The sequence below is a fragment of the Myxine glutinosa genome, chromosome 8 (genome assembly GCF_964187855.1).
Source record: "Myxine glutinosa chromosome 8, kmMyxGlut1.1, whole genome shotgun sequence".
Lineage (NCBI taxonomy): Eukaryota > Metazoa > Chordata > Myxini > Myxiniformes > Myxinidae > Myxine > Myxine glutinosa.
Window position 1 is genome coordinate 145,070,663 of NC_136268.1, and position 13,569 is coordinate 145,084,231.

The 13,569-nt window shown below is 46.0% G+C and overlaps 1 protein-coding gene across 5 annotated transcripts in view; it reads left to right on the top strand.

The window, feature by feature from the left end:
* Positions 1 to 13,569, top strand: part of LOC137432967 (calcium-activated potassium channel subunit alpha-1-like) — a 258,054-nt gene that overhangs the window by 132,905 nt on the left and 111,580 nt on the right. For 4 of the 5 annotated variants that reach the window (XM_068125315.2, XM_068125317.2, XM_068125316.2 and 1 more), the window contains exons 3-4: positions 5,622 to 5,807; positions 11,926 to 11,987. In XM_068125315.2, the coding sequence (XP_067981416.2) occupies positions 5,622 to 5,807; positions 11,926 to 11,987 (248 nt within the window). Of the gene's footprint in view, positions 1 to 5,621; positions 5,808 to 11,925; positions 11,988 to 12,089; positions 12,170 to 13,569 lie in introns of those variants that run through there. The other variant, XM_068125320.2, reaches the window with a different exon arrangement.

Sequence of the window (13,569 nt, forward strand, 5' to 3'; positions counted from 1 at the left end):
GGCGACGGCCCGGGAAAGGCAATCCGCCACCGGGTTGTCCTTCCCCGCGACGTGCTGGATGTCCGTCGTGTACTCGGACACGGCCGAGAGGTGACGCTGCTGCCGGGCCGACCACGGCTCGGTGACCTTGCCCATCGCGAAGATCAGCGGCTTGTGGTCGACGAAGGCAGTGAACGCACGGCCCTCGAGCAGATGGCGGAAGTGCCTGACCGCCAAGTGAAGTCCGAGCAACTCGCGGTCGAAGGTACTGTAACGGCGTTCGGGCGGGCGAAGCTGCCGGCTAAAGAACGCCAGCGGTTGCCAAGCTCCACGCACCCATTGCTCGTGCACCGCGCCCACCGCGTAGTCCGAGGCATCGGTGGTGAGGGCGATCGGTGCATCGGGCGCCGGGTGCGCGAGCATGGTGGCGTTAGCCAAGGCGAGCTTCGCGCCCGTGAACGCCGTGTCCATCTGCTCGGTCCAGGTAACGTCACCTTTGCCCGGCTTACCTCGGAGAGCTTCGTGCAGGGGGCGAAGGAGCTGGGCGATACGGGGCAGGAACCGATGGTAAAAGTTCACCATGCCCAGGAACTCCTGCAGCCCTCTGATCGTGCGGGGGCGCAGAAACCCCTTCACTGCCTCCACCTTGGCCGGCAGGGGGACGGCTCCGTGCCTGGTGACACGGTGCCCCAGAAAATCGATTGTGGCGGCGCCGAACCGGCACTTTGCGGGGTTCACAATCAGGCCATGCTGGCCCAGGCGTTCGAAGAGCGTGCGGAGGTGGCGTAGGTGCTCTTCGCGGGACGCGCTGGCGACGAGGATATCGTCCAGGTAGACGTAGACAAAATCCAAGTCGCGCAGGACGCTGTCCATCAGTCGCTGGAACGCCTGAGCCGCATTCTTCAGACCGAAGGGCATGCACAGGAACTCGAAGAGTCCGAATGGCGTGATGACCGCCGTCTTCGGGACGTCCTCCGGCCTGACGGGGACCTGGTGGTAGCCACGTATGAGGTCCACCTTCGAGAAGAAGGACCTGCCCGCCAAACGGGCGGAAAAGTCCTGAATGTGGGGGACGGGGTAGCGGTCGGGAGTCGTGGCGTCATTGAGACGGCGATAGTCCCCGCACGGTCACCATCCCCCGCCGGGCTTCGGCACGATGTGCAGCGGCGACGCCCAAGCGCTCTCTGAGCGCCGAACGATGCCGAGTCGCTCCAGGGTAGCGATCCCCGCTTTTGCCACCGCCAGCTTCGTCGGCTCGAGGCGGCGTGCCCGGGCGTAGACCGGTGGCCCGACGGTGGGGATGTGATGGGCCACCCCGTGCTTGACGGCCCCCACCGAGAAGGTGGGCCGCGTGAGGGCCGGGAAGCCGGCGAGGAGGCGGGTGAATGCGTCCGCTGCCGGAAGCGTACAGACCAACGTGGCCGGAACCGAACCGTTCGGCAAGCCGCTTGGCAAGCCGCTCGTTGAGCTGGGCAACGCACAAGCGAGCGAGCTGAACGTCTCGGCCTGGACAAGACGTCTGCGCTTGACGTCGACCAGGAGCCCATTAGCGCACAGGAAGTCCGCGCCAAGCAGTGCCATGGGCACGTCGGCGGTGACGAACGTCCATCGGAAAACCTGCCCTCCAAACCGCAGAGAGAGGCAGCGTTTTCCGTACGTACGGATGGGCGTCCCGTTCACGGCAAGCAGCGCGGGGCCCCCACCCGCGGCGTGCTTGTCTGACGTGCCGGCGGGAATGACACTCACCTGCGCTCCCGTGTCGCACAGGTAACGGCGCCCGGAGAAGGTGTCCGTTATGAACAGCAGGCTGCTCGAACGGCCGGCGCTCATCGCCACTATTGAGCGCCGGCCCGGGCGTTTCCCGACCCGTTGAAGGAGCACGGCGGATGACACCGCCGAGCTTCGTGACCGAACTTGGCGTGGAACCAGCACCAGGTGGTGGAGCTGGAGGAGCGCGGCTGGCTCCGCCAGGCCGGTGTAGTTGGCGGGTTTCCCCGCGGTGGCGGTTTTCGCCGCGGCGGTGGGCGGGGTGTGGCGGCGTTCACGAGGTGCGTATCAGCATGCCGCGTATGCTGTAGAAGCTGATGCTGTGGAACAGCAGCATCGTCAGCCGCGAGGACCGTGACGGCCACGCCGACTCTCGCCCGCGTGTCCGAAGCGGCGAAGTACCTGTCCGCCTCGGCTGCCAATGCTCGGGGTTCCGTTAGCCCGGTCCCGGCCAACGCGAGGCGAACCTGCGCTGGAAGTTGGCGCCGGAAAAGCGCCCGGAATAGCGAACCGGGGGCTTCGTCGCCCAACAGTGACAGCATATGGTCCATTCGGACCGACGGGCGCGTCTCACCGAGCTCGGGGAGATCCAGGAGGCGGTCGGCCCGTGCGTCGTCCGTGAGGCCGAACGTGGCTAGGAGTAGCCGCTTGAGTGCCTCGTACTTGTGGCCGTCCGGTGGGTGGCGAAGGACGGACACAACTCGAGCGGCCGTGCCGGGCCCGAGGGAGGCGACGACGTGGCAATAGCGCGTGTCATCGCCGGTGAGGCGCCGAAGCTGAAATTGGGCTTCGGCCTGGATGAACCAGACTTCGGCCTGAGCCTCCCAAAATTCCGGAAGTTTGACGAAGTCGGCCATGGCGATGGCGTCGCGTGTGGAAGGATCGCTCCGGCAGATCCAACGTCGAGGGTCACCAGTAAAGCGCGGTGTTACGCGCGCTGCTTGCGAGCAAGGAGGAAGCGGACAAGCGGTAACATATAAACGTCTTTATTGTAAGAGCTCACTGTAACACTGTACCGCTCCGGGCTGGGCGCCCGGTGTATATCATGAGGCCACGCCTACCCCTCCGGCGTGGCCACCGCCCACTTGGTGCGCGGAATGATGTCACCACGCCAGTGGGCTTTTGTGTCCGCCACAGTATCTTAATTCACTGGGTGCAAGATTCTTGTGAACTGTGTAATGGATATCTAAATGGGAGGGGGTGGGGAAGGGGGAGTCAGGCCCCTCTATTGGTCAGAAACCCTTGAAGGAGGTGCTGGTGTGATTCAAGGTTTCATGGTTACCACTCCAGTGAAGAAGTCGTATTTGACATTTAGGATCACATGGTACAGCTGGTGAGCTCGACATTTGAGGGGAATCCACTAGCTACGTCTAATGAGGGGTTCCCAGTTATTGTATGACCAGGTGTTCTGGCCCTAATGGCTAATATGAATGTGTTTCTTTAATCGTATTTTTTGACCTTTGGACTGAAGTACTTGAATACACTAGTTTGACAAACTTTGTGGGACGATATATCATTTGGCCGTGGGGTTGAAGTGTACGTCTTCAGTTTTGTTGCAATGATTTTTTTAAACCTTTTCATATAAAACTAGAACGGCACTCAGTGGAGAGCATACCTCCACCTGGTTGGCCATATTACTCAATGGTGAAGAATCACTTTATCGAAGCAACTTTTTAAGATATCCTGCTATGTATCGTTTTTGGCCCGATCTCCCAATGGTGAAAAATCACTTTAAAAATTATAGTAGCCGGATCCAAATCCAGATCTTCACCAAAATCTAATAATTTTCTCCTTGTCACATACGCTACATCTCTGCCAAATTTCGTCCGAATCCGTCCACAACTTTTTTTATATATTTTGTTCACAAACGGACAGACAAACGGACAGACGAGTGAAAACATAACCCCCATCCACCTTTTGTGGCTGAGGTAATTATGCCAGGGTTTTACTTGGTGCCGAATCCTTTGCTATAATTTGTTTGTCCAGTTTATTTCTGCAGTTAAATATTTACAGATACTCTCTGAGAGCGTGTTCTCTCGTGCTCAACCAGGCCATCGTAGTTTGGCAAGGCCACGCCCTTCCCCACGCCTGCTCGATCAACCCTGATCCTTGCTATGCGCATGCGCAGATAAGAAAGCATGTGACGTGTACGGTGTGCTTGACTAACGTCTTTCTGATGATTTATAGTGACTTTGTTTTTGTCTGGCGAGAATCTACTCAAGTATTACCTGGTTCTCAGACCCAGGATTTCGATACTTCAGATAAATACTTATTTCTTGTCTTGATAAAGTTCTACTTTGAAGTTAATTTCATAAAACCAGTTATTTTGGCATTTCTAAGTGCAGGCCTTGTGTGGCCCGAGGCTGGATGAAGACATTACTCTTTGAGAAACGAGCAATAAGACAGAGCTGCAAGATACAGTCAGGGTTACGTAAGACAATATAGGAACACATGTGCAGTGTTTGACATTGCTGACAAAGATATCTTGGTACTTTTGCTCCAAGATTGGGTATCCTCTATTATTCCACATTGTAAAAACATTACAGAAACAAGTGAATAAAAAAATTATGCTAAATTAAAAAGGCAATGTAAGGATGACAAACTACAGTCTAAAAAAGGTCCCAAACAAGATAGGGATGATGTTGGTTTAGAGAGTAGCTGACAGTCTTGCCATCACATAATCCCTACATCACTGCCGCATTTACACTTCATCAATTATTGCTTCAAGCTTCTACAAACACTCCACCGGTTACCACAGTACTTGATTACTCCTGTAGTGTAGCCACATACTGAGGCTCTATAATTTAGCAGCTTGAGTATAATATTATAATATCAGGACATGATCATCTACTTCTTATAAACTGCATGAACATCTCTAATAACAGCATTCTATAATGATCTCCATTTGTGATTGGTTACTCTAAGTTGATAAAAAAGAAAAGTAGGAAAGACAACTGAAGCTGCAAGAAGTCCATGAAATTATATTGGAGCTTGTTATACTTATGCAGAAATGAAATACAGGACCTTCTAATACTGTTAGCTAGGCCTAGCCCAAGACTACATCACTGTCTGGAGGCAGTGATGTAGGGATTGTTATGTGATGGCAATACTGTTAGCTACTCTCTAAACCAACATCATCACTATCTTGTTTAGGATCTTTTTTAGACTGTAGTTTGTCATCCCTACATTTTTTTTAATTTAGCATAAATTTTTTTTTATTCACTTGTGTATATATATCAACGACATGCAGCGTGACGAATGCTGTCCCGATCTCCTATGGACCAAAGTCCTAAACCAAAGCGATACCTCCATCCTGGAGGCCTCAGCCCGGCCACTCTGTCAACACACAGAGATTTCATTCTTTGGTCCCCATTGGTTATATATACATCAAGCAGAGCCATCAATCTGGATTTCGGGCTTATTTGCCTCTTTTCAAGGCATCTTTTTATTAAAAGAAATGTAAAAAAATCACACATTTAAACAGCTTTGGACATGCACCTCGACCCCATGGCCAAGGCACACCGTCCATCAAGACTGTCCCATTAGAATACAAATGCACCTCAGCCCAAAGGCTGATTTGTCTTACTCATTTGCCTTTTTATGCTTTTTTCTTAACCTTGCTCTCTTCTCTTGTGTGCTCTTATTGCTATTAAACCTCTTGAAACACCCCCTTCTTGAAAAGTGTGATTTAAGGAATTAATATAACATTTTTATTATTTTTAACTATTGCTGTGCTATAACATAAATAATACATAACCTGAAAGAAAACAATTGGTTTTAATACATTTTCCAAATGCAGTATCTTTCCTTTGACATTGATGGAACTAACTCTTTGTTTCATGTCACCAAATATGCCTTCCTTTCTTTATCTTCAGGAACTGGAAAAAGTCAAGGGAGGATGTAGTCCACCATCAGAAGGTCTGTACTGTGCTCGGGAGGAAGGTGGACCCCCACATGGTGGTCATGCGGACACAATTGGGGGTGAAGTCGGCTGGATGACATCTGTCAAGGACTGGGCTGGGGTCATGATATCTGCACAAACGCAAACTGGCCGGGTCTTGGTAAGTGGATATTCTTGAGTGCTGCGTTTCTTTGACAGTGTGTGTGTGTGTGTGTGTGTGTGTGTGTGTGTGTGTGTGTGTGTGTGTGTGTGTGTGTGTGTGTGTGTGTGTGTGTGTGTGTGTGTGTGTGTGTGTGTGTGTGTGTGTGTGTGTGTGTGTGTGTGTGTGTGTGTGTGTGTGTGTGTGTGTGTGTGTGTGTGTGTGTGTGTGTGTCCATCAAAATGAAAAATTTGATTAAGAATGTAACTCACCTGATGATCCAGACATTTGGAAAATCAATCAATAATTTACTAATTTCCAAAGTCCTTACCTTAGCTATTGGAGTCCTTCCATATTATATATATATACAGTCACGTGAAAAAGTAAGTACACCCCATGTAAAGTTTTGACTTTTTCAACATATTTCAACATACAGCTATTTGATCTTCATTTCAACAATATTGATAGATAAAGGTGATATAATATAACAAATATCATGAAACATTTACATTTTGTAGTCCATTGTATAATTTAAATAAACATAAATGCAAATTTCGCATGTGGAAAAAGTAAGTACACCCTTGGCTCTAATAGGTGGTATTGCCCCCTTTGGCAGAAACAAACTCAAATCCTTTCCTGGTACGTTTTTGGTGATTCAAATGATGTCGGAAAGCCGAACAAACGTTGTGCTTTATCGAAGCATCGTCAGGTCCATCCACAATGATGCTTTGGCACTTTTATGATGATAACGCATTCAGCGAAGCACACCCAAAGGGTGTTCGAATGGTTTGAAAAGCATACGATATGCCAGGTGTGTTACACGCTCAACCATAATCCTGAATCTCAATTTAACCGAGCAACTTCAAGACGAACTAAAACGAAGTCGACGACATTCATCATCACGATGCACGGCCTGCATGAAATATTTAGGATTGCACGGAATGTCTTCCCTTGAGACACCTTTCAGCAGTTTGTGGAATCCATGGCATGCTGTCAAGGCTGTGAGTAAAGCAGACGTTGGCAAACAGATATTATATGAGGGTCTAATCAAGTACCTGGGCCAATATATAGTGCGGCTTGTGTCTCGCGTGTTAATTTTGACCAAAATTGTGAAATTCTTTTCCTGCCCTTGATCGACAATTTCGATTTCTGGCTCTTTGCAGAGTGCTATTCATATAAGCACAATTGCCTTTTTAAATGAACACAAATCTAGGAGAGGAAAAACACTTTTAATACTTCACTATGGCGGAATGTCATGTATGTAGACGGCCACACATGTAGCCGAGCGCGTCCCCAAAGGGTCACGTTAATCGGTCTGTTTGCCAGTGAGTGAGTAGTCAAACACATATAGTCAAAAAGAACCACCTTTAGAGGCCATTTCCCCCCCGCAGAGCAGGGGTTGGCCTTTTTGGGGCAGCGTGGTCCCCTTTTTGAAGCAATGTTTTATGGCCGGATGCCCTTCCTGCCGCCAACCCTGTTAGTCGCCTCTTGCGACACACAGGGAATTACCAGTGAACTGGTGCTCAATTTGCCGACCTCAGAAGGATGACAGGCTGAGTCAACCCCCCTAGTGTTAATTCAGCGATCGACTGGGATTCAAACCCAGGATCCTAGTATCCCAAGCCGGCACCCTAACCGCTAAGCCAACACCAGGGCCAACACCAGGGCCAACACCAGGGCCAACACCAGGGCCAACACCAGGGCCAACACCAGGGCCAACACCAGGGCCAACACCAGGGCCAACACCAGGCCAACACCAGGCCAACACCAGGCCAACTCCAGGCCAACACCAGACCAACACCAGACCAACACCAGACCAACACCAGACCAACACCAGACCAACACCAGACCAACACCAGACCAACACCAGACCAACACCAGACCAACACCAGACCAACACCAGACCAACACCAGATACAGTGATCGACGTTAACCTAACATCTATGGCCATGGCATTTTGTCTCTCACGATAACATTTGAAGCATTTCTCTCCGGCCTTGCAGCGTTCCTCAGACTACGAGTACGAGCTTGACTCTTGCATCCGGGTGACTTTGGTCACCTTCCAACCTGGCTATAGTTGGAGTGGTCACACTTTGTTTAAACCGATTGACAGTAACGAAACCATCACTCACCCAACATATAGATAATGTATATCTAGATTTGTTATCTTCATTGACCAAAGGCATTATGTTGCGTTGCAAATGGAACTTCTGATCGCCTCATATTATCTAGTACCAACACTAAATCCTCAACATTTCAAGCTAAAGATTATAGATGACGAGGCAGAGAACCACGAAGTTCTTAAAGAAGCATAATTCATGATGGATAATTATGTGGGTATTTATTGGGTGACCTAATTGACCTCACATTTTCCTGAAATAGGCAACGCTACTTTAAGGGTGCTTGGTGTCAGTCAGTGAGTCCGCCGTGGTTCTTAGATCTACTGCAATCTACATACTTCACGTGAGGTGCTGCATTGTTAAATGACTCGTCATGTTATTTCATATATTTATTTGGATCGAGATTAAAATAGCAAAATTAAACATACAGACCCCCATGGCTTACTCGTCTTATGTGCTTTTTCTTTTGGCTGGATTATTTATTTTTGTACAGCCTTAATTTTAGTGATGAGAACATAACACAAAGCATGGTTACGAATAAGACCAAGATTGGATTACTTCATTGGGACATTATAATAGCTTTGCGCATGATTGACAGGTGCTCTCCGGCTTTGGAAGATAATTAGGTCTACTGCTAATGGTCGACAGAGGTTGAGTTTCAGCCCCTGTTGTACACCGCTCCTTTCCTATGCCATCTCCAGGCATTGCAAAACGTCATTGCCGGGCACCGAAGGGGGCTCGGCAGTGACGCACGCTGAAAGGGAGTACTCAGTTTTCACTCTGCTTGTTTGTTGTACACCGCACCTTTCCTATGCCATCTCCAGGCATTGCAAATCGTCATTGCTGGGCACCGAAGGGGGCTCGGCAGTGACGCACACTGAAAGGGAGTACTCAGTTTTCACTCTGTTTGTTTGTTGTACACCGCACCTTTCCTATGCCATCTCCAGGCATTGCAAATCGTCATTGCTGGGCACCGAAGGGGGCTCGGCAGTGACGCACACTGAAAGGGAGTACTCAGTTTTCACTCTGTTTGTTTGTTTTCTTTCTTGTTGGACACCGCTCCTTTCCTATGCCATCTCCAGGCATTGCAAATCGTCATTGCTGGGCACCGAAGGGGGCTCGGCAGTGACGCACGCTGAAAGGGAGTACTCAGTTTTCACTCTGTTTGTTTGTTTTCTTTCTTGTTGTGCACCGCTCCTTTCCTATGCCGTCTCCAGGCATTGCAAATCGTCATTGCCGGGCACCGAAGGGGGCTCGGCAGTGACGCCCGCTGAAAGGGAGTACTCAGTTTTCACTCTGGTTGTTTGTTTTCTTGCTTTCTTGCTTTCTTTCTTGTTTGTTTGTTTGTTTGTCCGGGCGATATCTCAGCCATCCTTTGAGCTAGGAAGCTGAAATTTCGGCACAATAGTGAGCAAGTCCTTTGTCAAAAACTGTATTTTTTGGTTTTTTGATTAATCAATTAATTGATGAGTTATTTAATTATTAGCGATTAATTAAGTACTTATTTAATTAATTAAATTTCATTTCTCTTCTGACCATTAACTCAGGCACCTTTTGAGTTAGGAAGCTGATATTTGGACATGCCAATGACCAGGTGATTTGGCTGCAAAGGCTATTTTTGATTTATTAATTAATCAATTAATCAATTAATCGATTAATTATTTAATTATTTGATTAATGACAATTTTTTTCTTTTTTTAAGTTACAGATTCTGATGAAATGGTGGTGGTTTATGTGTTCTCTGACCGATTGGTTAATAATTTAATTTTTTTATGATTATTATTTATTTATTTTCATTATTAATCATTTATTTATCTTCTTTCTCATTTGGCCAATATCTCAGGCACCTTTTAAGTTCAGAAGCTAATATTTGGACATGAGTGACCAGGTGATGTGGCTATCAAGGATATTTTCGATTTATTGATTAATCAATTAATCAATGTATCGATTAATAATTGAATTATTCGATTAATTACTAAAAAAAATTTTTTTTCCCCAGTTACAGATTCTGATTAAATGGTGGTGGTTTATGTGTTCTGTGACCGAATTGATTGATAATTTAATTTTTTAATGATTATTATTTATTTATTTTCATTATTAATCATTTATTTATTTTCTTTCTCATTTGGCCAATATCTCAGGCACCTTTTGAGCTGGGAAGCTAATATTTGGACATGACAGTGACCAAGTGATGTGGCTATCAAGGATATTTTTGATTAATTGATTATTCATTTAATCGATTCATTATTTATTGATTAATCGATGAATTACTTATTGATTAATCAATTATTTATTTAATTTTTCATTAATGACTTATTTGATTAAATTTCTAAAAGATACATCTTCGGATGAAGCACAAGTGGTTTAGTTATGCTATTAGCCAATTGATTAAGAAAATATTTTGTGATAATCTTTTATTGATTTTAATAATACAATTAATCAATCAATTAGCGTACACCTCTCCCTCCCAATGCAGCCTCTATGAGCTGCACTGCGGTATTGCCGGGCACCGGAGGCACCCCGGCAATGCCGCGCTGTGGGATATTTAATTATTTGGCATGGGGGCGGTGTACTTTGAATGTATCTTTACTTGTTTGTCTGTCTGTCTGTGATCATGATATCTCAAAAAGTTGTGGATGGATTTGGCTGAAACTTGATGGACATGTTGGGTGTGTGACAAGGAAGAATTGATTAGATTTTGGGGAAGATCTGGTTCTGGATGTTATGAAGTTTTAAATGATTCTTCATCATTGAGAGATAGGGCATGATATCTCAAACAGTTGTGGATGGATTTGGACGAAACTTGGTGGATGAATTGTTTAAGTGACAAGAATAAGTTGATTCGATTTTGGTGAAGATCCGGATCTGAATATTAAAGAATTTTAAACAATTCTTCATCATTGAGAGATAGGGCATGATATCTCAAAAACGTTGTGGACAGATCTGGACGAAACTTGGTGGACATGTTGAGTGTGTGACAAGGAAGAATTGATTAGATTTTGGGGAAGATCCGGATCTGAATATTAAAGAATTTTAAACAATTCTTCATCATTGAGAGATAGGGCATGATATCTCAAACAGTTGTGGATGGATTTGGACGAAACTTGGTGGATGAATTGTTTAAGTGACAAGAACAAGTTGATTCGATTTTGGTTCATGTCCGGATGCAGATCCGGCCTATTAGTTGGATGCAAAACATAAACTGTTCAGCCTGGCGGAGGTACACCGTCATCCGAGTGTCGTTCTAGTTGTTCCATAAAACAGGTCTTTCAAAGAAGTGAAATTTCGTGTGAAACCGTGGCACAAAATTCCAAAGCTTCTCGACTAAGGGGCGCAGCATTTACTTTTGAGCAATACCGATCAAGATACTGCATTTTCACAAAGCCTGGTGTTGGCTTAGCGGTTAGGGTGCCGGCTTGGGATCCTAGGATCCTGGGTTCGAATCCCGGTTGATCGCCGAATTAACACCAGGGGGGTTGACTCAGACTGTCATCCTTCCGAGGTCAGTAAATTGAGTACCAGTTCACTGGTAATTCCCTGTGTGTCGCAAGAGGTGATTAACAGGGTTGGAGGCAGGAAGGGCATCCGGCCATAAAACATTGTTTTAAAAATGGGACCACGGTGCCCAAAACAAGGCCAACCCCTGCTCTGCAGGGAAAATGGCCTCTAAAGGTGGGTCTTGTACTGCATTTTCACACAGCACCTGGCGGTTATATATGAAGAAGCCCCCACATGGCCACTGATTGGTTTGGGTATGTAATTGTTGAGCATGTTGAGAGCGAACCCATGCAATGCTTTAAAATGGAGGAACCATTCACGGTTCTGACACGTGCCCTTTTTGCATGGCAAGAGACATTGCAGATATTTGTTGGCACATTCCCATTTTCCCTGCTGCTTGATATCCACTAGGTGCCTTCTTGAGGCATGAGACGTGCTTGTGGAAACATCACGATTTTCTTGATCACTTCCGAGAAACGTTTACGCTCCATTATGCCTCTTGTTCTTTGTCTGTTTTTCAGGTTGTCTTTGTTTTTCTCCTCAGCATTGGAGCTTTGGTCATCTACTTCATCGATTCTTCAGAGTAAGTTTGACATGGGGTCGGCACAGGGGGGGTGTAACAAGGGTGTCACGTGTTGTTTATGTGCCCTGTGTCTGTTTGTTTTGATGGTGAGAAGCCTCATTGCTTCTGTCTGGCTGACTTTTCTCACTGTGACATCTTCACTGCATTCTCACTCTACCCCTTGCCGCTTCCAGCCCAAAGAGGTGAGTAACAGACATCAAACGGCCTTATCCTGGTCCATGTGCAGATCTTATTCACTCTTCAATTTGTCTTGCGATTCCTCGTCACATCGTGACACCTTCCCTCACTTGGCCGCACCTTGCTTTGCCACGACTCTCCCCTCTTTGCAGGGCTTCGGTGTAATCTTCTCTCACCTACGCCTTGCTTTGCGGCAATTCTTTTACCTACTCGACGACAATTGTCGCAAAAGAGCAAGAGTAGAAATGCGCACGGCATTGTGCTTGTCCTTTCAAGTAAATGTCACTTTGCGCACCTTGGTACAGAATTCTATGTGAGCTTGTGCTGTTTTTTCGAGCACCACACGCTGTGCATTCTAATACCCTTTGGTTGGTCTTTGTTTCCTTTTGCAAGGCAGTCGGTCTCTATCTCTGCTTTTGTTGTTGGTGTTGTAGTCATTGTGCTTCGGATCGCTTGCCAGAACTTAGGATGTGATTGCTGGTCCTAATTTAACGAGCAAATGAAGAGATTGGCTTAAATGTATTCATTCTTTCATTACTTTGACTTTTATTCAACCAGAGTTAACCCTTAGAGTGCAGGGCTATTGCTTATTAGAATGCTTACGCCATTATCAGCCAAAACATCGTGGTTTTGTTAAATTTGCAACATGATTTTGTAAAAAGAAAAAACATCAGGTTAAAGAAAATATTGAGTTGAGCAACCTTTGACCTAACCACATGATGCAGGTGTTTTCTGACCATACCCGTAGCCAGCTTTTCCCTGCTCTATCCCGACAGGATTACGTTTATTAAGCTACTACCCTGACGATGAAAGCCAAAGCGGATGTGAATTCATTATTGCACATCTCAGTTCTCTTTACAAATTATGCAGAATAATACATTTCAATGCATATATAATTCACTTAAAATGTATGAAATGGTTTACGAATCGTATACAATCCATATATGTACCCACTGACCTTGAAATGATGATGTACCCTATCCGTTCATTCAAGCGCTTTCCTGGCAACCATGTGGTGTTAGCTCATTGCCCGGTTATACATGTATATGTATATATATAATATAAATATATACATATATGTATATATGTATATATGTATGGATATATTTACTGTATATGTGTACACATGTATGTATATATGTACTGTATACATGCATGTATATATGTGTATATGTATGTATATATGTATTTATGTTTGTATATATAGTTCTCGGTTCTCGGTTCTCTATTACATATACACAAAGAATTAAGTTAAGCACCCCCCCCGTTTTTTTACAACCTCGCACATTACAAGTTTGTTGTCGTCAAAACAGTGTAATATACCCATGATATTGCTATATTTTCTGGAGAAGTGATATTATGGTCACATAAAAACATAACAATCATGCCGTTTTCAATATTTTAT